Source organism: Notamacropus eugenii, chromosome X (assembly GCF_028372415.1).
Source record: "Notamacropus eugenii isolate mMacEug1 chromosome X, mMacEug1.pri_v2, whole genome shotgun sequence".
Classification (NCBI taxonomy): domain Eukaryota; kingdom Metazoa; phylum Chordata; class Mammalia; order Diprotodontia; family Macropodidae; genus Notamacropus; species Notamacropus eugenii.
This window is the reverse complement of record NC_092879.1, coordinates 71,222,950-71,246,366: the sequence shown is the minus strand read 5'-3', so window position 1 is coordinate 71,246,366 and position 23,417 is coordinate 71,222,950. Positions and strand designations below refer to the sequence as shown.

At 45.8% G+C, this 23,417-nt stretch overlaps 1 protein-coding gene across 1 annotated transcript in view; it reads right to left on the bottom strand.

Moving 5' to 3' along the window:
- Positions 1-6,142: 6,142 nt before the first annotated feature.
- LOC140516449 (neuronal PAS domain-containing protein 2-like) overlaps positions 6,143-23,417 on the bottom strand; it is a 79,314-nt gene continuing 62,039 nt past the window's right edge. Inside the window, exons 16-21 of the mRNA XM_072627431.1 lie at positions 22,476-22,571; positions 20,629-20,880; positions 15,575-15,760; positions 14,996-15,204; positions 9,804-9,957; positions 6,143-7,494 (exon numbers count right to left, since the gene is read on the bottom strand). Coding sequence (XP_072483532.1) covers positions 7,363-7,494; positions 9,804-9,957; positions 14,996-15,204; positions 15,575-15,760; positions 20,629-20,880; positions 22,476-22,571 — 1,029 coding nt within the window. The 3' untranslated portion in view covers positions 6,143-7,362. The remainder of the gene's footprint in view (positions 7,495-9,803; positions 9,958-14,995; positions 15,205-15,574; positions 15,761-20,628; positions 20,881-22,475; positions 22,572-23,417) is intronic.

Genomic DNA, 23,417 nt, shown 5'->3' with positions numbered 1-23,417 from the left:
GGATTTCTTCCTTTATTATCATCTTGCAAAATACTCTACACATCTCATGAAAGCACATCAGCACAACAAATCACAGCTGGTGATAGGAAAGTCCACATGTACATAGAAAAGAGCAGAAAAAAGTCTTAGCTGATCGCCTTTGTGGGCCACTCTCCCCCCGCCCCATTACAAAATACGTTAAAGAACAATTACAAAGGTATCCATTTCATATCATAGAAAACCAAATGAAAATTCACCTGGAATGCCAAGGTTTTACATGGAATGTTTCAATATACACAAGTTGACTTATTCAAATCCAGATGAATCACCAGCTTAGGTCAGCTGAGTTTGAGGTTTTTGTACAAAGATTGTCCAAGTGCACAGCTGACTTTGATTTCAGAGGTCTAGAATTATGTGGCAAACCAATGAGGCTTCAGGCCCCCGGGAGTTTGGAATCCCAGATCTGGCAGAGAATATTCTGAAGGTAAGATGATAAGCCAAGTAAAACCTTAAACCACTGGTGAAGTCCCAAAGGAGAAGACGGAAGCAGCTTTAGGCTGCTGCCCCCTCCTACTCCCAAGGTACCCAGAGTGGAGCTCATTTTTCCAAAGAGATGACTTCAACAGAATTCCAGGACATGCCCTCAACACAGAGGGAAAGACTGGATGCCCAAAATGTACCTTAATAAAATCATTTAGACTCTACTGCTGTCTAAACTACTGGGCTGTTTCAGCCTGAGAGCAGCTGCTCTAGCGGTAAGTCATTGGGCTCCCTGTCCAGCTGCTACTTGAGCTCACCAACCTTGGTTTGGGCCTTTAAAAGCCCAATGGGCTACTTCAAGTGGATAGTTTGTCAATGGGGACAGAAGGAGGCGAGTTATGGGGAAGAGAAGCTCCCCAGTGTCATGCTACCCATTCATTCATTCAACAAGCATTTATTTGGTGGCCACTAGGCAGGCGCTTGGTGATAGGGAGACAGACAAAAATGCTCATCTTGTCCGTGTTACTGAACTAGCACTCATCCCATCTTTTTTTAATCATTGTTTATGCTTCCAGATGCTACCATTAGTCGGTCACACCATGAGGATTAATTATTCACCCACCGGTAGAGAAGACAATCCTGTGACTAAGACAAAAGAGAAATGAAACTGCCATCTCTGCTGGGTGACAAGAGCCATCCTTGCCACATAGAAGAAAAAGCTTCACCTGGCATTCCAATCCCAGCATCTGATTTTGAGAATTTTGCCCAGTCTGCCCTGAAGAGAAAAAAAAGCAGTTTGGCTGAATGACATCCAACCTACGTGAGGCCAAAGAGCCCGAAGCAGGTGGTTTCTGGCGTTGGACGGCCTGGAGCTTTCTGGGCTCTGAGTCTCATGTTTTCTGTCTTTGCTCAATTTTCATCTAAGCTCAGTTTTCTAGGGGCGGACAAGGGGGAGGAAGAAGGGAATGGGCCTGACCTGACCTTCGACAGCCCTTGTCGGAGTGCTTGGCTCTGGGTGCCGAGGACACAGTTCAGTTTCCTTAGTTCCATCCGCTATAAATATAACCCATGAAGAATGGTGGAAAAAAGGACCAGTAAATACTAGACCCAAGGTAGTGCCAGCTATGGTGCTCATTGTAAGATTTCCCTAATGAAACTATGGTTTGAAGTCATTCTTTTAGCTCTGACATTATCTGCAAAGTCACCCTAAACTTCTTATAGAGGTTTTTAAATCACATCAAAGATATATATACATCTAGCACAGACAAACACAGGCTGTTGCTCCCACTTTAGCTGTTGTGCTCTCTCCCCTCCCTCCTCTACTGCCCCTGGTGCTTTGTTCTGTCTCTGAAAGAAAAGTGAATGCTAAACATGAGTGTGCCTGGTATGGGATGGGTATACTTGGCATGACTCTAGAACAGTAGTGTGGAACCTGGAGCCTTGAGGCCACATGTGGCCTTCTAGGTCCTTGGGTATGGCCTTTTGACTGAATCCAAGTTTTACAGAAGAACTCCTTTTATGAAGGGGATTTGTTCTGTGAAGTTTGGATTGAAAGGGCCACACTTGAGGACCTAGAGGACCACATATGGCCTCAAGGCCACAGGTTCCTCACTCCTGCTCTAGAGCAAGAAGGCCCTTGGGTCTAAACCCTTAATTTTCTAGAGAAGGAAACTGAGGCACAAAGAGGCAAAGTGATTTAGCCCAAGGTGATACAGGGAGTATCAGAAATGTTATGTGATCCAGGATTCTCTGACTGCCCAGCTAGTGCTCATTTACTCTCTACCATAGCACACGTTCTCTGAACACTGGCATCCATACCCACACACTCCCCTATGCTGTTGAGCTGCACATTAAATCCACAAATGGCCACATTAACTGAACCATTCTCCACATGCATCCCTTCCTCTTGGTTTCTGTCTTAAAAGGCATCAGACTGACTTGGTTGTCTCCATCTGTAGGCCATAGTGCCATCCCTGTGCTCTTTACGAGGCAGACCACGAGCAGCTCCCTGGAAAATTCTCCACCCCTCCTGCCCACAGTCTGGCGGCATTTTTTCTGATTTTGGCAGTAAGGGGTTGGGGAACCATAACATCTGCCTTTGTGCTAGTCGAGTGTAGCACCCACAGAAAGTGGGGAGGTGGCAAAGAGACCTGCCTGTCTTGGTAAGACTAGAGAGAGCTTTTCTTAAGCTCAAGCTGGGGCCTCTCTTGTCCACGGCTAACTGTAGGCAGCTCTCCTAAGCCCGCCTGTGACCATCAGTGAGGGCAGTCACCCTTTACTACCACACCAAACTCGATTGAATGGGAAAAGATTGACATGGAACAGGTTCCACAGGGAACCACAAGCTCAGCACTGGAACTGGACTCCTGCCTTAGAACAAATCGAACTCATGGTAAAAAAAATGGAGTCTAGTCACAGAGGCACTTGTTCGGTGGGGTGACTGAGAGATATGGTCCATCATTCCTCATTCCCTTGACCTTCTATGGCAACTAAAAGGCAATCTCTTGGAAACATGGGCTTACTCCTCAAGATATCAGCATTCCCTTCTTAAAATGGCCTGACTTGTCATAGCCAAACAAGAAATAAGAATGTCAAAGACTCAAATTCCACCTCCACTTGTATTTAGCTGTGAGACCCCGAACAGGTAATTTTCTCTCTGTCTTGGTTTCCTCATTGGTCAACTGGACATGGTGAAAATGGGCACATTCAGAAAAGCAGCTAAGAAACTTTGGGGAGGAGTGGATGGTATAATCACCCCCTTCAAAAATAAATAAAACAGACAACCTGAGTGCCCAGGTGACCCCATTTCTGTCACGCCTTTTCCTTCAAAGAGTTTTCACATGCATGGATTTCTTCTCTAAGTCCCATGAACTAATTAGGGTAAGGCATTTTCGTGCGACATTTTTCATGTGGGAAAAACATGACAGAGAAATGAGATGATTTTTCAAAATTCAATGGGCTATAGAGCTAGGGCTAAGCTTTTCAGGTTTTTGAAGTTTCACCTGAGGTTATTCCCCCTCTTTTCCTTGCCCTTTAGAGGGAGGGTGAAGAAAACAGGTCTAACTAACTCAAACAAGCCTTTCTTCTGTTGCAGATGATACTTGACATGACCTTCTGCATTCCCTCCATGCTTGTCAGGATGCTGCAGAGCTGCCAATATCTCCCTACTTAAATGAGCCTCCAATGGAATGGTGTATCATGGGAATATTTTGGCAACTAGATCATCAAAGCATGCACAATACAAGCAAGTATGCCTACTGTGAGCCCAGCACTTAGCTCCCAGGCAAGCCCAATAATTGCCATGACTGTCTGCTACTGCCACAGCAAGGAAGGCAATATGCCTACAAGGTCTTTTTTCATATAATAGGATTTTTTTTAAAAAATCTCCATTTCCATTCTCTTGTACCTGACTTTCTAAAAAAGGGATGCCACCTAGCTAAGTTTCCCAAATGTCTTCAGTGCCTTAGAACTTACATTATTTAGACCTGCTTCTTTTATTCTGTGAGAGAGGGGCATTATAGTCATAGGGGGCTTAGGGATGAGGTAGGCCTAAGCCTCACATTTTGTAAAGAAGGCAACAGACTCAAGGACATTGGCTTACCCAAGGTCACATGGGTACTAAGAGGGAGCTGGATCTGAACCCAAGTCATCATGAGCCATGTTGCCAGCTGTGACCTGCACAGGCCAGCTGCACTACATGGGGTGCTTAGGTCTATTAGTTGTCTTCTTCCCTTTCCTCCTGCTCCTTAATGGATGCCACTTCCTGTCAGGCATACTCATTGCTCCCCTTCCACCCCTGCCCCCCAAAAGGGAATGTGTCATTGGCTGTATTGTTCCCAGGAATGGCCAATGGTTATGACAAAGCACAGTTGGTGCTCTGAATATGTTTCTTGCTCTGATCCATTTTTCTTCTTCCATAAGATATAATGTAGTACAGTGGCAAGATGGCAGGATTTGAAGGCAGAGGACTTGGATTCAAGTCCCACCTTGGCCATTTACTTCCTACACGATCTCTGGGCCTCAGTTCCTTTATTTATAAAATAAAGAGGTTATACTAGATAATTTCTAAGGTCTCTTCCATTTCCAGATCTGTGCTTCTGCGAATGAAGGTTGACAATGAAGACCTCTTAGAACAAAGTAGACTTAGGCCCAGATGGATGGGAGGAACGTTCCTGTCTACCTGGCATCCCGCTGGGCAGTGTCAGATGAGGAAGTAGCGGCAGCATGATACCAACAGTGGTCTCACACGGACCAGTTAGAGATGTTGCCACACTCTCAGGGTTCCCATAGCCCAGTAACATGAGATTGGAAGAGGTACCATTTCTGCCAAGGCCAAGTTCAACCTTTAAATCACCTTGTGGAGACCATTCTGAAATATGTCCCCTGCTACTTCCCCTAAGCTTGAGTCAAGGGGAAGGGATGGAAGAAGGGCTTCCGCATCATGGAAGGTAGCTCTATAACTCTTCCATGATTTCTCTCACATATAATTTCTCAAGTACAACACTGGGTTTTATCTCTTTTGTGACACAACAGGACCAATGAGCCCTGCGGCAGTAGGAAGAGCTAGATAGGCTGCCTATACCAATTTCTGAGGTTTGTGCTCTCCATGGCAGGAAGGGCAGGCAGAGGAATTGCTTTGGGTGTCTTCAACCTTTTCTCAGGTTAGAGATTTCAAAGGGAGTAAGATGCCAGCGAGTAAAGCCATGCGAACTGGGCATGATAGGTATTTCCCAAAGCGCAAACTCAGCCCCTTTTTGTCCATTCTACAGGTACACAGGTGCTCCCGTCCTTAGCCATGTTTGAGGTTTTCCCTCTCTGAGCCATGTACTTAGGTTTACAAAGTGCTTTGCAACTCATCTTATCATGACAATTCCTCTGGGCAAGCAGGTGCTATTATTATTTTCACTTTCTAGATTAGGAAACTGAGGCCGAGAGGTTAACTGACTAGGCTGTATAGCTAGTAAGATGACTGAGGCAAAATTTAAACTCAGAACTTCTAGACCGCAGGGACAGCCCTATCCACTATACTACCCAGCTGCCTCAGAACCATATCCAGCAAAGTGCTCCAAGTCACAAGGCCTGGCTTCTGGCCCTGACTCTTGACACTACCCAGTCATGTTAGAAAACTTGTCACTTGCCTGAGCCTCAATTTTCTTATCTGTAATGTGGAACTAACTGTCTCCAGCCTGCTTATTTTGGAGTGAAAATCAAGGAAGAGAATGCTCATTCAAAGGCTCTGAAGATCATAGACCACTCTCCATTTGGGAGGTATGAGGACTTTTTAGTTCCTGTGGAAGGCATGCTGGCCTTGGGGGGAGAAGGAAAGATCTAGGGTAGAACTCTATGCCTCAGGGTCTTACTGGTCACGTGATGCTGGGCAAGTCACCCAACCTCTCTGAGGGTAAAATGAAGATGACACATTGCTTGCCTCCCAAGGCTGAAATGAAAGTTACAGAAATGGGCACGTACCCCATTCCCAATCAAGGAACAGGCATCAGGGAACAGGCCTGCTTCAAGGGCCCCAGACTTTGGCCTGTATCTCCAATATCAGTTTCCCATTGACCCAGTCTACCCAGTGATGCCACAGCAATATTCAAGCAGTTAAGCATGCGTTCTCTACTTCTAGCCATGGTATTGGTTTATGAGTTCAGCATCAATACAAACAATTACTTCTTTACGCAGATTTATGAACACCAGAAGCATTCTTTTAATAACGCTGGCTCCTTCAATTGGTTGCACACTATGCAATCGCTTTACAAAGAAAAATCCATTTTCTTTTGCAAGTAAACTAACTGAAAAATACCCACCCAACAGCATTATTTCAATTCAAAACAATGAATATTAAAAGAAAAAAGTCAAACCCACTACAGTACAACTCTTGGATTGTTAACATTATAGATAGTTGATCTTGGTGGCCTAAAGCTACTGTCAGCTGCAGAGGTGACAGGCAGCTGGCCACCAGGCACACACTTGGACAAGTTGACTTGCACATCCAAATGCAAATCTAACAGTTTCATTGACAAGAAAAAGAATTTCAGGCATGAGTGGTGTTAAATTAGCAGCGTTATCCAATGATTTGGAAAAACGATATGGGACTGAGGTATGAAAAATAAAGCATCACGTGAAGCAAGCTGTAACTTCCCACTCCCTGAAGGAAAAGAGTTCTCTACGTAATATTTAAGTATGATCCTGCTGCTTTGTTACAGTTGGTGTTCCAGAACCTGGTCTAAAATTCACAGTGAATTGTTAGCAATCTCCAAAGCCCTAAATTCTCGGTCATCGAACTGACAGCTGGTTGAGCATTTCAGTGCCCAGTGGGCACCAGTGGGATCCTCCTAAAGTGATGGATGGGGCTTGGTAATAAATCCAAGGCCAGGTCCCAAGCGCTTTGATGAATGAGGAGATAGCACACCTACCTATGGGAATCACTTTTGCTCCTAGGTCATTAAGGACTTTGAAAGACTGACTTTGAAGGGAAAGGGATTCTCAAAAGGGCTATAGCAACTCTAGCTATTGTTGCAAAACTGCAACGTGTATAAACCTGTGTGTGTGTGTGTGTGAGTGAGTGTGTGAGTGTGTGTGTGTGTGTGTGTGTGTGTGTGTTGGGAGAGATGGATGGTAGCTACTCACAGTTTCAAGTTCTAGATCACACCACTGAGCAGATGCTTTTTTTTTACAGCATTACTTAAAGAAATGTACTCTCTAGTTTTAAAATACTAAGTAAATGTTACACCAGCAAAAGAAAGTATATCCTGGCACTGCATCCCCTAGAGCACTTCTAGCCTGTGCCAGTCTTTCAAGCCCACCCCCAACCCCACCCCTTCCCATCCCAGAGGCCCCCTCCTCCTGTGTTGGTTCTCCTCCAGAGCGTCCGCTCCCTCTTCACTCTCTTTGCCATGGGCTCTAGTTAGAGTTCTTCTCGTCGTTGGGCTGCTGGGATTGCAGGAAGCAGCCCACAGAAGATGGCTGTAATATTTGGGGTGCCTGGAAAAGCCCTGAGGCCTGATTTTCCTGGACAGCCTCAGGAGTACGAATCTGTAGAAAGAAAAAGGAGAGAGGATGGAGTCTTTGGCCCAATGCCTTTGGCTCCTTGACTGATAACCTAAAGAAGTACCATCTTGGATGGGGAACCCTTGAGGTACTGAGGCCCATTTTAGACAATCTAGGCCTGGAGATCATCATGTGGGGAGCAGAGGCAGGGTTTGCTGTCACGTGCCCAGACCCCAGGCTTCCCCCCTCCCCTCCTCTTCTCGTTCTTTGGGACCTAGTTAAAGGCCTACTTCCTCCAGCCCCCACAGTCCTTCACTTGTTCCTGCCTTCCTCAAACTCATGGAGCACTTAACATTCCTTGGGATCAGGGGACTTGGGGGTGCATTCCGGCCCTGTCACTTCCTACCCTTCTGAGCCTGTTCTGTCAAATGGAGACAATAACACCTGTGTCACCTACATCACAGAGTTTTTCTAATATACGTTCTTTGGAAACCATCAAAGCACTAGATGAAGAGGTATTAGCAGCAACTGCAGCAAATTCACTATTGAGGGAGGCCATTTAGCTACTGTTATTCCTCTTGTAAAGATGAGGAAATTGAGGTGAAGAGACTTGCCTAGGTCACCCAGCTAGGATGCTGTTGCATTCTTTACCTTGTGTTCATCTTGCATCACTAAGGAGGATGTAAGTTACATGAGAGCAGGGCTGAGCACAGTAGGCATCAGCAAGTGATAATGGCAGCTTCTGACCATATTGACTGGGAAGCTCCAAGTCCACTGGGACAGAATGAAACTTCCTCGTTTACTGTCCAGAACAGTGGGATTTGGTGAACAAACGAATAGTCTAAGGAAGCGTGCAGGTAGAATGTTAAAAGAACAAACTGCCTTCAAATGCTCCTGTGGCACTATACCCGCTAACAGACAAGAATGCTGTATAAAAAATCCCTAGTTTCTCTCGTTATTAAAACAGATCCGTGGGACTTAGTACAGCCCCTTCTGTATAGCCCTGTGCTAACCGTGTGTGTGTGTGTGTGTGTGTGTGTGTGTGTGTGTGTGTGTGTTAGTGGGAGAGTTGCCATGCTTTAGCATTCTCTAATTCAGACATCAGTAAGTCAGAATGGCCTTTACCACCCCCAACCTGGCCCATCAGTTTTGTTTAGTGAGGTCTGACTGGGTTAGCACATCCAGGGACAGCAAAAAATACTATTCCTAAGAGGAAACTTCAGTTAATCAGATTGCAAATGTTTGGTGCCAACCTGCTGGGTACCACAGAGTCTTTCTTCAAGGGGGTCTTTTTTGGGGGGGATATCTCAGTCTGAAGCCACCAGAACCTCATGGCAGCCTCAGGCGTAGCTCACCCAAAGCAAGTGTTCTCTTGGCAAACTGTTCTATCTCCTCCAGAATCACTGAGAGCTGCCACTGAGACTAGAGAGGCTCATTTGTCACAGACACTCTGATTTCCAAGGCAAGATCAAAGCATCAAGTTTGAGGAATGGAGGAAAGAAAATCGAGAGGAGACAGGAGCCCATATTTGGAGGAATGGTTGGGGGAACTGGGGATGTTGAACTTGGAGAAGATTTTTTTCTCTTTGAGGTTGAGTGGGGGTGAGAACTGCCTTCAAGTTTCTGAAGGGCTGCCCTATGGAACAGGAATGTTTAGACTTGGTCTGCTCGGTCGCAGAGAACAGAACTGGGGACATTGGGTAGAAGATCCAGAGAGGGCACATCCCAGCTCAATGTAAGGGAAAACTTCCTGGTCATAGGTGTCCAAAGTGCAAATGAACTGGCTTGGTAAATAATGAATCCCCACTACTAGAGACCAGTGGACCACTTCTCAGAGATGGGGGGGTGGGCCTGGATTTCTGTACAGGTGTGGGCTGGACTTAATGACCTCAGAAGCTTATTCTAAAGCTGCAATGCTCCGAAAACACAAAGCTACTTCCTTTTGTGCTGGGGTATTTCTGCAAAGGTTAGAGAGCTGCATCTTATTTGAAATGGAATAGTGGGGGCTCATTCGTTCAATAATCCTTGGGGTAAATCCTTTGGTAAAGCGATGGAAGATTAGATTCCAGGGGCATTTTCCACTTGACAACTGTGAATTAGTGACCTTTTAAAAAAAAATAAGGTCCAGATTTCATAAAAGCAGGGAGGTCTGAATTCTATGGGGACACAAAGCTCCCCTGGGAACGCCAGGTTCACAGCTGCATTGCGTCCTCAGCCACAAACACTTAGCTACACTTCGCCACTGAGGGTCCTTTCTTCACTCTAGCCTCTCTTGCCCAGATGTCACTGATGACCGGAGGGGAGTGGGTTGAAAACACTAGCAGAAGGTCCCTCTACTCCTGCTGGGGACATTACCTGAAGGCAGACCTCATTCCGGGAGACCTGAGGCGGCTGCCACTGGCGGACAGGGAGTGGCTGTGTGTCAAGGATGGCTAGATCAGTGCTTGGCATGAACATGGTGGGAGTAAAGGCTGAAGGGGGAGGCAGAAGCTGATCATCTTGGAGAAACCTGTAGGAGCAGAAAGGGGTGCACGTGAGATGCAGGTATTAACTCAGAAATCAAACCCCGTGCTGCTATTAAAAATGTTTCCACAAACCATCTCAGATCCCTGCCAACAGATGTTATTAAAAATGTTTTATCAACAACCTCAGACCATCAACCATAAATGCTATTAAAAGTGTTTTATCAACAACCTCAAACCATCACCATTAAATGCTATTAAAAGTGTTTTATCAACGGTCTCAGACCAACACCATTAAATGCTATTAAAAATATATTTTATCAACATTCTCAGACTATTGCCAATACATGCTTGAGGCACATGTAAATTTCTCTATCTCAATGAAGGCTTGCCAGTCATGTTCAACTGAGTCTACAAGAAGATCAAGCTGTCCTGGGACACAAGATATCACTAATCTCCAAGCTGTGGGTCATGGTGATTAGGTTTTGGGGAAAGGAGAAGATGGAACAAATGTGCCCACCAACAACTAGCAGAATCTCTTCCCTCAGGCAGTGGGAGAAATTCACATAAAGCTGGATGTCAGGCTTGCCTCTCCCACAAGTTCCCAGTTTACTCTGGGGTAGTCACTCTGACTCCCAAGGGTGCTGGTTCCTTTCTCTGTAAAAGAGGGATACTAATAGCTATTCTATCTACCCCACACAGGTTGGTTAGGAGAAAATGGAGAATCAGGCACTCGGAGCTACAAGGCAATTTCAAGATCATCTGAGCCAACCCTTTCTTATTACAGATTTGATAGGGAAACTGAGTCCTGGGAGAGCCAGTAACTTTACTCCCTATGTAACTATAGTAAAGTGATAAAGCAGAAACTCCTTGTTGAGTTCAAGGTTCTTTCTCCCACACCATAGTGTCCCAGGCTTTTTTTGTCTTTCTTTTAGAAAATTTCTGAATTCTCATACTCTACAAAAAGTCTTAGATTCTTGGCTTCAACCACTCCCTTAAATGCACATGAACCTTGCCCATGAATGTTGAAATCAGCCAGCCAAGCCTCTAGACCAGGCCTGCTCTACCCCACGGGTTGGAGAATCGGAAGTATATTTAAATAGCCTTAACCAAACTTGTTTCAAAGTGACTTCATAGGAAATTCAATCATTCGTTCCATGAGTTCAATTTAGCATAAGGGGAGGTGCTGGGGATTCAGAGACAAAAATGAACACAGTTACTGCACTCAAGGAGTTTACTTGTATCCCACTGGGGAAATACAAGGCATCCACCAATAAATAGGCAATATGAAGCAGTATGATCACAATATATGCTCATATCGAGCACTTATTATTTCCTAATGAAGGGACAACCATCATGGGACCCAATGAAGAGAATACTGGACTTGGAGTTCAAAGGCCTGGGTTCAGGTTACTACTCCAGAACTTACTGTATGAATTCACACAAGTTGCTCTGCCTTTTTAAGCCTCAGTTTCCATCTATAAAATGAGGGTATTGATATTTCTTATCTTACACAGCTGTTTGGAGGAAAGCACTTCATGTGGGCTGTGGGGCCATGGTGACTCGGGCCTGTAATTCGACTAGGGTGACTGAGGCTGGGGGATTGCCTGAAGTCAGGAGTTAGGAGCTATGGTAAGGCTAAGAACAGGGGGCCAACCAGACCATGCCCCACCAGGGGGACAAACCAGCCCAGGGCTCTCCACTCAGTAGTGAGAGCAGGCCCATAGGTGGCAGGCAGCTGTACTTCCAGCCTGGATGAGATAGGGAGAGCCAGAATCAAAAGAAAAAACCACATTTAGCAAGCTATCAAGCACCATATGGTATGAGTGTTAATTAGCCATCTTTGAAGGGAAGGAGCAAAAGTTATCTAGTTACTTAGTGGAAGAGCTGGGGACTCAAACTCAGGGCTCCTGACTTTGGCTTCTAGTCACGTTCCTTTCAGTGGACTGTATAAGGTGTCATTATCTTTGGATTTTAAGGCAGGCTGAAGAAAAAGCCTAAAGGCCTTCTGGAACTGAGCTCCGGAAAGCAGGGCAAGGGGTTGATACTCCTAGGTCTCTAACCTCTAACTTTCTAATTTCCAGAAGAAGGTGGCAGATTCTTATTCAAACTGATGGACCAATACTCCAAAGGCCCCCTGGACTTCTACTTCTTGTTAGGGGGCAGAAAAGATGGCCACACTCATTGAGTCCCTCCCTAGGACTCCATTCATTAGCCCAGCTGGGTCTGGCAGATTCTTATTCAAACTGATGGACCAATACTCCAAAGGCCCCCTGGACTTCTACTTCTTGTTAGGGGGCAGAAAAGATGGCCACACTCATTGAGTCCCTCCCTAGGACTCCATTCATTAGCCCAGCTGGGTCTGTCTGTCTAAGCACACAGATGAATATACTGCTAGTGATTTAAACCCATTCCCCTGACTAATCAGCAGTAAGGGGTAAAAACCATCACTGGATCTGTCCAAGTTTGGGAACCAGCTGCAGGCTTCAGAAGCATTTGGCTGGAGAAACTGAAGCCTTTGCTTCCTGTACCTTCAGCCTGGGCTGCTATGAGCCCAGCATAGCAGTTTGGTTGTTATAAGAAGGGCCCAACTCTGTCCTTATTTGGGGACATCAACTGGATCGCTGACAAGTCCTAGATGTTTTCAAAACTTCACTGACTCGGTTAATTCTACATCTTAAAAAGGATGCCAGTCTTTGCCTAGTTACTCATTCGTCAGATGTTCTCATCTTTACTTCTTCCCATTTCTTACAGAGAGGTAACCTTCAATATTTTCCAAAAGATTAGAACACAATGGGTCTTATGCTTTGATCCAACCACCAGCAAAAGGTCACAACTAAGAGTACTTGGTCTGTTGGAAGCCAGCTAGGGCTGTTCTAGGGGAACTGCCCACTCCTGGGGGCTGGGTATGACAATCAGAGGGAAGAAGGGGCAGTTGGACCTAGCTCCCACTTGGAGGGCCCCTCTTTTGGCTCAGTTTTGTGAGCCCAGTATCACTGAGGTCACTTGGTCTTTATAGACAAAACCTTAGAGGGGAGAAATAAGTCACACCATTTGACTTCCCTACTAGGCATGACCTTCGGGCAGCCAAATCATATAAGAAATAAGATTTTTGAAAAAAGCATGGTCAAATAACAACCAAACCATCATCTCCTTCTTTTCTAAAAGTTTCCAAATTCAGAGCAAACATCCTTTAGGACTTCCAGTGAAGCCCTAAGAATGGATATCAAAGCTGACCTCTAGCGTAATCCAAATCAACATGAATCTGGGCTGAGCTGAAGTCATATCATGGGTCATTTACCACTAATATGAGTGAAGGTTTCCTTCAAGGAAAGCTCTTTATCTCCACTGGGATAAAATGAGAGAGGGTCTGGATTTCACTCAGCTTCCCCACCATATATGGGGCAAGCATCAGAGAAGGCCTCCATGGACCACTGGCCTGGAGGGCATAGCAACATTTCATGACCAGTGCTTTGGGGTTAGATAAGGCCATCCTCTTTTTAGAGTGGCCAGATGCCATTCCGCTACCTTTATGTCCCACTGAGCTACACCACAATGGATGAGTAAGCTACTGCTTTGAATGAGATAATAATAAATAAAAACAAGCGATCTAAACCAGGGTGGGGAACCTGTGGCCTTGAGGCCATATGTGGTCTGCTAGGTCCTCAAGTGTGGCCCTTTGACTGAATCCCAACTTCACAGAACAAATTCCTTTAATAAAAGGAGTTTTTTCTGTAAAACTTGGACTCAGTTGAAAGGCCACACCCAAGGACCTAGAAGGTCACATGTGGCCTAGAGGCCACAGGTTCCCCACCCCTGGTCTAAACAATGGAACATCATAGAACTAGCAGTTCTTGGAGCTAGAAAGGACTTGGAAAAATTGCTGAGTCCCAACCCTCACCAGAGAGATAAGGAAACTGAGGCTCAGAACATTCAGAACAATCAATCAAACAACCAATCAACAAGTATTTGCTAAGGGCCTACGATGTGCCAGGTACTGTGCTACTGTCTGGGGATACAACTGAACTAGTTCCTGCTTGTAAGGAACTTACATCCTAATAAGGAGATCAATGTGAGCCATAGTTGCCTAAGAATATACAAAAGAAAAAGAAAATAAATACAAAATAGTTAAATACAAGAGGGAGGGCAGAGAGATTTCATGCAGAAGGTGGTGCTTGAGCTGAGTCTTAGAGGAAGAATGATTCTATGAGGTAAACAGGAAGCATATTCCAGGCATGGGGAGAGCCACTGCAAAGGTATGGAGGTGGGAGATGGGGTATGGTGAGTGAAGAACAGAGAGGCCAGTTTGATTGGGCTGTCAAGTACAACAGGGGGAGGAATGTGCAGTGAGGACAGAAAGAGAGGTGGGGGCAAAATTCTGAAGGGATTCACAATCTAAGCAGAGGAAATTTATCTTTGATTCTAGAGGCAATATACTAAGTTACACGGTCAAATATATACTTCAGGAAAATCACTTTGGCAGCAGTGTATAGGAAGGACTGGAGTGGGGAGAGACTGGAGGCAGGGAGAGCAATTAGGAGGCCAATCTAATAAACTAAGAGAGAGTTGACGAGGGCTGTTCGAGTAGAGAAAAGGGGCCAGCTGAGAGGGGAGCTCTGGATATAGAAATGGCAACAAGTTCTGCTTTAGACATGTTGAGTATGACATCTCGAAGAGAGACATTCAGGTGGTCGTGTGGAAGTCACCCCTTGGTGATCAAGGACAAGACTAGGGGCTGGATATATAGGACTGGGAGTCATCTGCACAGAGATGAGAATGAAAACCATGGGAGCTGATGAGGTTTCTAGGAGCAAGAGTGTAGCCAGAGAAGAGAAGGGGGGTCTTGGACAGGGCTTTGGGGAACATCACAGTTGGGTGGGTGATCTTGATGACTGGATGAGAGTAGTATTGAGATGTAGAGGCAAAGGATACTGAGAAAAAGAGGTCAGAGAGGTAGGAGAAGAACCAAGAGGGGGCAGAGAGGACAGAGTATCCAAGAGGAGCTGAAGGTAAGGGAAGAGACAAGAGAAGTAACTCCCTGGCATCCCATCCAATAACTTTGCTACCAGTCCGCAAATGTCTTACCCAAGAGTGATATCTCGTCTACGCTCAATTGGCTGTTGAATGATATCAACTGGCACTTCCGTCGAAACAGTGATGGAGTATGTCTCAGAAAACAACATGGGGTCACGATAGAGAGGCATGGAGATTGTAGCATTCTCTGGCAGACGTATTTCCGGTATCTCATTTTCATTTACTACACTCTGCTGCCGCTGTTCCTGCTGCTGCTGCAGCTTTAAAGACAAAAGAGATTTCTAATTATTGATGAAACAGAAAACAAAATCACATGACAAAAGCTGACATGTCATCACAGCTTCTTAATGAAATGTCCCTCCCACCTTTCTATCTATGGATATTGGTGTCCAGCTCAAAGACTGCATGGGCCCCCTACATGCCTGGGCATCTCAGTCTTTCTCACTGTCCAAATGCCAAATGTGTATTAAATGTGTAATCCATGAGCTTCCTAAATGCAAACTGGGAACAACTAGTAGAGCAGAGGTAGAATTGTAAGCCCTGAGGCCACATCCCCAAAACAATGTTCACAGAATTCCTGGAAAGCTGGGATCCCCCAACTCCCAAATTACTCCAAGGGCTTTACCTTACCTGGCTGGAGGTAATACGAGGTTCCTGAAGGAACTGGACTGAAGGTACAGTTGCATTTCTGAAAGTTTTGGGCTCCAGGATACTAGGCTGGGATTTTGTCACTGTCTTGAGTACTCTGGTTCTCCGCTGGTGCACCTTTTTTGGTTTCAGGGGCTTGAGAAATCTGAAGCTCAATGATTCAGGTGGCTGTAACACCATCAAGGGGGAGAGGGAGAAAGGTAGATAAAAGTCTGAGGCTGCACTTCCAATTAGCATTAACCTTGATGTGAACCATTACCCTATCCCAACTTCTCAGCAAGTAAGTACATACTGGGAATGAAGACTGGTTATCAGAATGGGCATGGAAATTAGAAATGGAATGCAATGGCTGAGAAACAGAGAAAAGGCCAATTTGGCTAGACTAGAGAGTGTGGGGAAGGTGAGTGATGAATGCAAAATGAGCCTGAAGGGGAAAAGAATGTGAGCTCAGGCTGCAAAGGGTTCAAAAAGCCTAATACAAGAGTTTACACCTGATCTTAGGGGCAATGGGAGTCATTGGAGTTTATTAAGGGTATGGTAGGGCCTAGTGAAGATTTTATTGGGGGGGGGGGGAATACATGAATTAGAACAGACATTTATTAAGTTCCTACTATGTTCCAGGCACCATGGTCAGTGCTTTATAAATATTTCATTGAACAATTTTTAACGATGGGAGATACTTGGGTAATTTCAAGGCATAAGGGAAAGAACAAGTAGAGCAGAAATGCTTGAAGACTGGAGGGTGGAGGGAGGTCAGGAAAAGAGGCAATCTGCTGGAAAAGATAAGATCAAGACCAAGTGTAGAAGGGGTGGCCACGGGAAAGGGAAGGGCCGAATCGTTGTCAGAGAGAGGAAGGGGAGAGAGAGTGTGGGGCCATGTTAAGCGCACTTGAAATACAGAGAAAGAAAGGGGGCTCAATTTTCTCAGTAAAGAAAGGGACAAAGTCCTCAGCTAAGAAGGTGGGAGGCCTGGGGAGAAAAGAGAGGATTTGGAAAAGGTTTTGTGGGCAGTGAGATCAGGAAGTGATTAGGGAGCAATAAAAGGACTGCCTTGCTGCAAAGAGAGCCCAGCTGAGGTTGGATAACACACTCATAGGAGACCCAGGCAGCACAGTCTTGTGAATTCTTTACTGGCTTACAGGCTCGTTCACCATCCAGAACAAGGAATATGAAAATTGGTTACACTTCGCATCAGTTCAACATCAAGCCATCTGTGAGTAGTATGCACTGACTACGTGCCAGGCACTGGACTAAGAAAGATAAAAACAAGCCCTGTCCTCAGGGAGCTCCCATTCTAATGGGGTGAGAGTATATACGTATGTTTGTATATATTATATGTGTGTGTTATTTACATACACATATACACATAGGAAATATAAGGGAACTCTGGAGGGATGGCTAAGTCTTAAAGGAAATCACACATACCAAGAAATGGCAGCGAGGAAGGAGAGCATTCCAGGCATGGAGAATGAAGGCAAAGATGTAGCGTCATGTGGAGTAATGGAGTGTCCTGTGCAAGGTCATAGTGTATGGAAAGAAGCGTGGTGCGAGAACACTGGAAGGTAGGAAGGAACCAGGTTGTGAAGACCTTTACAATCCCTACAGCAGATTTTATAGTTAATCCTGAAGGTAATAAGAGTTTGACTGTGTGTGTCAATGGGGTGGGGGGTTGCCATAATCGGACCTGTACTTTAAGAAGATAACTTTGGTAGCAGAATGGAGGATGGATTAGGGTGGGGAGGGACTTGAGGCAGGCAGTCCCACCAGCAGCTACTGCCATAATCAAGGTATGAGGTGATGAGGGCCTGCATCAGAATGGAGGCAGTGTCAGAGGTGTGGGGGATACATTTGAGAGACATTATGAAGGTCAAAACCTGGAGCGGATTGAATATACAGGGTGAGTACAAGTGAGGAGTCAAGGACAAAACCTAGATTTGGAGGCTGGGTGACTGGAGGGACTACGAGAGGACAGTAGAGGAGCAGAGAATAAACAATTCTTTCAAACAGCTTAACAGAGGAGAGATCTAGGATGAGAATTTGAGGGAATGGGAGGATCAAGTGAGGGGTTCTGAGTACAGCAGGGATGTGGGCATGCTTGTCATCAACAGGAAGGAACCAGCAAATGGGGGAGATTAGAGATTATTAGAGTGGGGATCGTGGTGGGGGCAATCTGCTGGAAAAGGTACACGTAAAGGGAGCATGGCCTTGGCAAGAAGATAGGGAGGGAGGGCACTGTCAAGGAGTGATGGCAGGAGAAGCTTGCTGAGAATCGGGGGCAAGGGGAGGGGGCATCATGGGAGGCAGGAAGAGAGAGAACCACCAATGAGGGGTGAGTGGGCCAAAAAAACCATTTGAGAGCAGTAGAAGGATTGCCTTCCTGCCCAAAGGCCAGACAGAGATTAGAGAGCAAAAATTTGCAGTTAATGCAATTAGCAAAGTTTCCTGACTTCCTCCAGCTCCTTTTAGTAATGTATGAGTAGGAGTCAAGGAGTCAGATGATAAGAAAAACCCAGGGTTCAAGTTTGGCAAGGCACAATCAAACATCAGAGAGGTCTCTTTGCTTGTCCAAAGTTCAGGCAGCTAGATGGTACAGGGTACCAGCGCTGGCCTAGGAGTCAAGAAGACCTGAGTTTGAAACCTTTCTCAGATACCTATTTAGCTGTGTGACCCTGAGCCTGTCAGCCTCAATTTTCTCATCTGTAAAACGAGGATAATAACCTCACAGAATTATTGTGACAATCAAATGAGATAATGAGATGTTACCATTCATAAAGCCCTTTGCAAACCTTAAAGCTGGATGCCAGACATTTAACCTCTTTAAAGATTCAATGGGGAAAAAACCAACAAAAAATTGGGGAAAAAACCACCACCAAACAAAACTTCCTTGTACTACTGGTGACCAGCATCACCTCCACACCTCCTCCTCTCCATCTTAAGTGCTTTTCCAAATGTCAGACCAATTGCTTGGAGTTAATCCCCACACACTAATTGTGAAGTTGCCAAGATGAAAGGTTACCCAAAGGTAAGAAGGGCCACATGTGGCTTGCTTGCTGGCCTCCCTACTAGGAGAAGACTTGCCAAGAAGCCAACCAGGGCTGTGGCTGCATTTGACTATCTAGGAACCTGCTTCCCAAGGGCCCTTAGTGGCACAAATATGCTTATCGACAACTTCTATCACACAAACTCTGAGATGACCCAGGAGTGAGGAGACACTGAAACCTGAGGCACTGACCCCAAAGATGGGAATTTCAGGTACTGCCAGGACAACATGGGAGACTTTTAGGGGCAAGTGGGACCTCACAGTCTAGAAGCACTCTCCAGTGATCTTAGCGCTTTGCTGGATGCCTTGTGGTTTTGACCTGGCTTCCTGTTTGCCAAAGCTACCGATCTTTGCATTTGCACAGGAGGCATGAGACAGAGGGGAGACAGGTTTGGCCTGGGGAGACAGGTTTGGCCTTGGGAGCCAGGAAAACTTGAGTTCCAATGCTCCATCCAATACCTTCCACCTTGTGTGCCTCATGGCAAGTGACTTCCCCTCTCTGGACCTCCACTGTAACATGAGAGAGTTGGGTTCAATGAGCTCTCAGGTCCCTTCTGACTCTGGGTCTAAGATCCTATGACCTTATGAACCAACACCTGGATTCCTGAATGCTCCCTTAGAGTCTGCTATGCCCATGCTGGGATTTGAGGGCCAAAGGAGGTAATGAACCCACCCTAGCAGCTCAGTCAAAAAGACTCAAGCTCTTTCCCTTTTACCTGACACCAGAGGCAACAAGAACACAGTGTTGATAATCTAGCCAGGAGGAACCCATCGGATTTGGGAGAATGGGCTCATTCTGATCGACATGGATAATCCTGCAGTGTCTTTAGGAACCATGCTGGACTATTCTCTACAGGGCAGTTGGCCTGCATTACCTGAACCCATGTGGAGATTGACCTCCCTCAAAATGAAGCATTTCTGAAAAACCAACATGATTTCTTTCCTTCTAATTTCCCCAAGGTCTGTTACCAGTAGAAAGGAATTTGTCTTTGGTCCCTTCCTGACCCCTCCTGGATAAGAAAGCCCAGAATGAAATCACAGAAAGTAAGAAGATGATAATGAGGGGTTAAACTAACTAAAAGATGCCCAGCCATGCCCAGCCGATGCCTTTATGGGTTGCGAATGAGTTCCTTGATTGAATTATGCCTCCAGGGGACCCTTAAAAGTCAGTCCAACAATTTGAAAATGACTTAGTTCAGGAGAGCCCAAGATAGAAAGGGCTTTCTGAGTGTGACCTGAGTGCCTGGACCAGAGGTGCAGCAAGCCAGACTGCTCTGTGCCTGTAAACGGGCATGCCCTGCCTCCGCACCTTTGATCCTGGCACTCACCTAGTCCTTAGGGGACTGATCCTTTCAAGTCTAACTCAGATACTCCCTCCCCTCCCATATGGAATTCTTCCTCATGCCCTCCTCATTCCTGTTGACTTGCTCTTCCAGACCCTCCAGAGCACTGGATCTGTACTTCTAATGCACTTCAAAGCTCTCTCGGTGTGTGTGCCTCATCCCTCTGTTAGACTACAAGCTCTAGGAAGGCAGGGATCAGGTCTTTCCTAAACTCTTTGTCTTCTCCAGCACCAAAACAAGGCTCTACCACATGTGGACCCATTCCTATGATTTGCTTTGGCCAGTCCTGACTGAAAAAGCAACAGACAGGTTTGTAGTCTAACAAATCACCAGCAAAGCTGCTTCCCTTTCAAGGCCTCATGCTTAATTTTGGAAACCGACTCTATGTGCTGCTTCCAATTTGTCAATGAACCTCTCTGCATCAGCTGCCCTGTTAAGTAGGGAGCTCTCTTGTGTCAGAGAAAATGCCAAGGTGGGGGCTCTGCCTTTTTTTCTCCCACGTACAGACAATCCTCCTGCCACTCCAAAGTAAGAATGCCAAGTGGGAGCTAAAGCAGAGAAAGGGCTTATTTCCCAATTCTTTGACCTGGGACGAGAAATGAGAATGCACGGAACGCAAGTGAATGACTTGAGGAAAATGGAACTATACGCACAGGCAGTTCCAAGGAAAGAGATCTGCTCTTGAGAGGGTGCAGGCCAGATGTTGGCTTTGCTGGAAGGGAGCCGGGCGGCCCTTGTTGACGCATCTGGAAGTCAGGATCTTGCACAGTCTGCAGACTCTCCTTGATTGTATGGAGCTCCTGCTTCTGGGTTTCAATGTCAGCTTGTAATGCCCCAGTTTTTCCTCCCAGCTCTTCCTTGAGCTGCTGCACCCCCCGGCGCCGCTCGAAGGAGGGGAAATTAGGCTGCAAGGAGAAGCCACTGGTTAAAAAAAGCAGGGTTGGCTACTTTCCAGATGCAAATCCTACCTTAAAAAGGCTAGGGAAATGAGGGTCTTTTAGGTGCTGAGACACAGTGGAGTATAGTGAAAGAGCACCAATGGAAAGGCAGAAGACATAGGTTCAGTTCCAATCCCTCCAGGTCTCTCTTTCCTCAGCTTTGGTAAAATGAGTGTGCTGGACCAAATGACTTCCAAAGGGGCCTTTCCAGCACTAAGCACTCCAAATGTTAGGGCTGAAAAGAACCTCACATGTCATCTGATACATTTCGTCCAACTTCCCCATTTTACAGAGGAGGAAACTGAGGCTTAGAGGGGAAGGCATTTGTGAGTTGGTGGCAGAGCCAGCATTGAAACTGAAGCTCCCTGCCTTACCAGGCCAGAACTCTTCCATTATACAGCACAGCATACAAAGAGGCAAGAAAGAAATCCACAAAGTTTTGTTCTCAGGTGGGATCACAAACACCAGTGAGGCAAATTCAGAATCTAATCTGGTTCTCTGGTTAGCAATATAAATTATAGTGTTTCAGTTAATACCTCTCCTTTTTACTCTGAAAAATCTAATGTTCATCTTGGAAAATTGCCTCTTTGCTGAGCATTTAGATGAATCATCATGTAAGTGGCATTTTGATGGCTTGGGACGGGGGGAAGAAGTCTCTGCTTGCCATGCGAAGGGGCAATAATTGTATTCTCTCTGATTGCCCCTTCTCAGCAGCCACCTTCAGAAGCGGAGGAGGCCATGGCTCCCCCCTGAGTCAAGCTTGCTAATCCAGCAGAAGGCTGTTAGCTCTCTATTTTATCCATTCTTCCAAACTGTACATCACACCAGCTTCCCCCAAAGAGGGCAGGGGACAAGCAACAGAGAACATTTCTAAAGCACTCAAAGGTTTATGAAATACCAGCTAGGGCAATTATGATTATCTGGCTTTCATGGACCCAGATCCAGAGGTTGGGAGAATTAAGGTACTTTTGCCTAAGTGATCACAGCCAATAATGTCAGATCCAGGCCTTGAACTCAGATCTCCAGATTTCAACAACAGAGTTCGGACTCACTCAGACTCTAGGCCTGGGCCTATGAGGCAAATGGCATTCCCATGCTGCGGTCCAAGCCCAGCACTACTAGGTACTCTGATATAGCATGGCTGTTCAAAGTCTTCTTTTCCTCCTCTCTCTCCCTCCCTATCTTCTCCTCCTGGTTCATTGGCTTACTTGGTGGGGCCTTGGGCCAGTTACTTAATATGAGGCAGTTAACAGCACCCCCTTACTCCACCCCCTTCCCCAATTCCTAACTGGGATAATACAGTCAACTCACCACACAATTTAAGGAAGGAGACTGTTTAAAATCTGTATGGGTAAGAAGAATTAAAATGTGGTGTGCAGACTAGAAACAGCTAGCTAGTGTCATCAGACCTGTTCAACTGAATTAGAAAAAAAAATAAAAGACTAAGGGGCAAAAAGAAAAAAAATGGAAAAAGCCCCTTCTCCAAGTATGCTATTTCACTCTGTCTCATACTTTGACTTGTCTCTTCATCTGGAAGGAAAATAAGGTGAAAAGAAAAGTACCACATCTTCTAGTAGAGTGGACGCCATAGGTATTCTCATCGAGGCCACCTGGTGTGCGGCAAGATGGTCAGCAAAGGTCTGAGGAACCATCTGGCCCTGTGTAGGGACATAAAGCAGAGACATGAACAAATTAGAAGCCTCACATTGCTTGCCTGCCTTTACCATGGGGTGGCCCTTTTAGAGAGTTCACATTGAGGGGAAGGGGTCTGATATGTGGAGAAATAGCTTTCTGATATCAATCAACAGGGCAAATCAACATGGCATGCTTGAACTCATACAGTATATTCAGATGGGTACCGGGCACACCAAAAGAAAGAAAGAAGTAGAAGCCACAGCACAATCGCTGCTGGGTGGTGGTGGTGATGGTGGTGGTGACGCTGTTACTGTTGGTGGTGATTGGGGTGGTGGTGATAGTGGCAGTGGTAAGTTTTGTTTGGGGAGATTAGGAATACATATGGGAAACAGCAAGAGAACAACAGCCCACAATACTTGATCTAGTGAAGTCTCATGGAATTTGGAATCTGAGCCTGGAGGACACAGGAGGCAGGGTGGTACAATGGAGGAAGACTGGAGATAAGAGTCAGAAGATCTGCTCCATTTGCTTCCTCTTGGACTATGGACCTTTGCTACTTATCCTCAGCTAGCACCTAGCACACACCCCTGTGCATAATAGGTGTTTAGTTAACATGTGTTGGACTAAATCCCTTTAAGAACCTCCCTCAACACTGCTGTGCAGGCAGAGGCCCAGCTGTGTAGACTGTATTTCTGTTTAGTTAGGTATATATCTAATACTGTGGAAATTCAGTCTTTTTGGACTCCAATAAAGAAGGTGCTATGGGAATACCTGCCAAGCTTCCTCATCTTGCTACCAACCTTCTTCCACACTGACCTCAATTCATTTCTCTTTCCCCCTTTCTACCTTCGGATGGGCAGAATGAACCC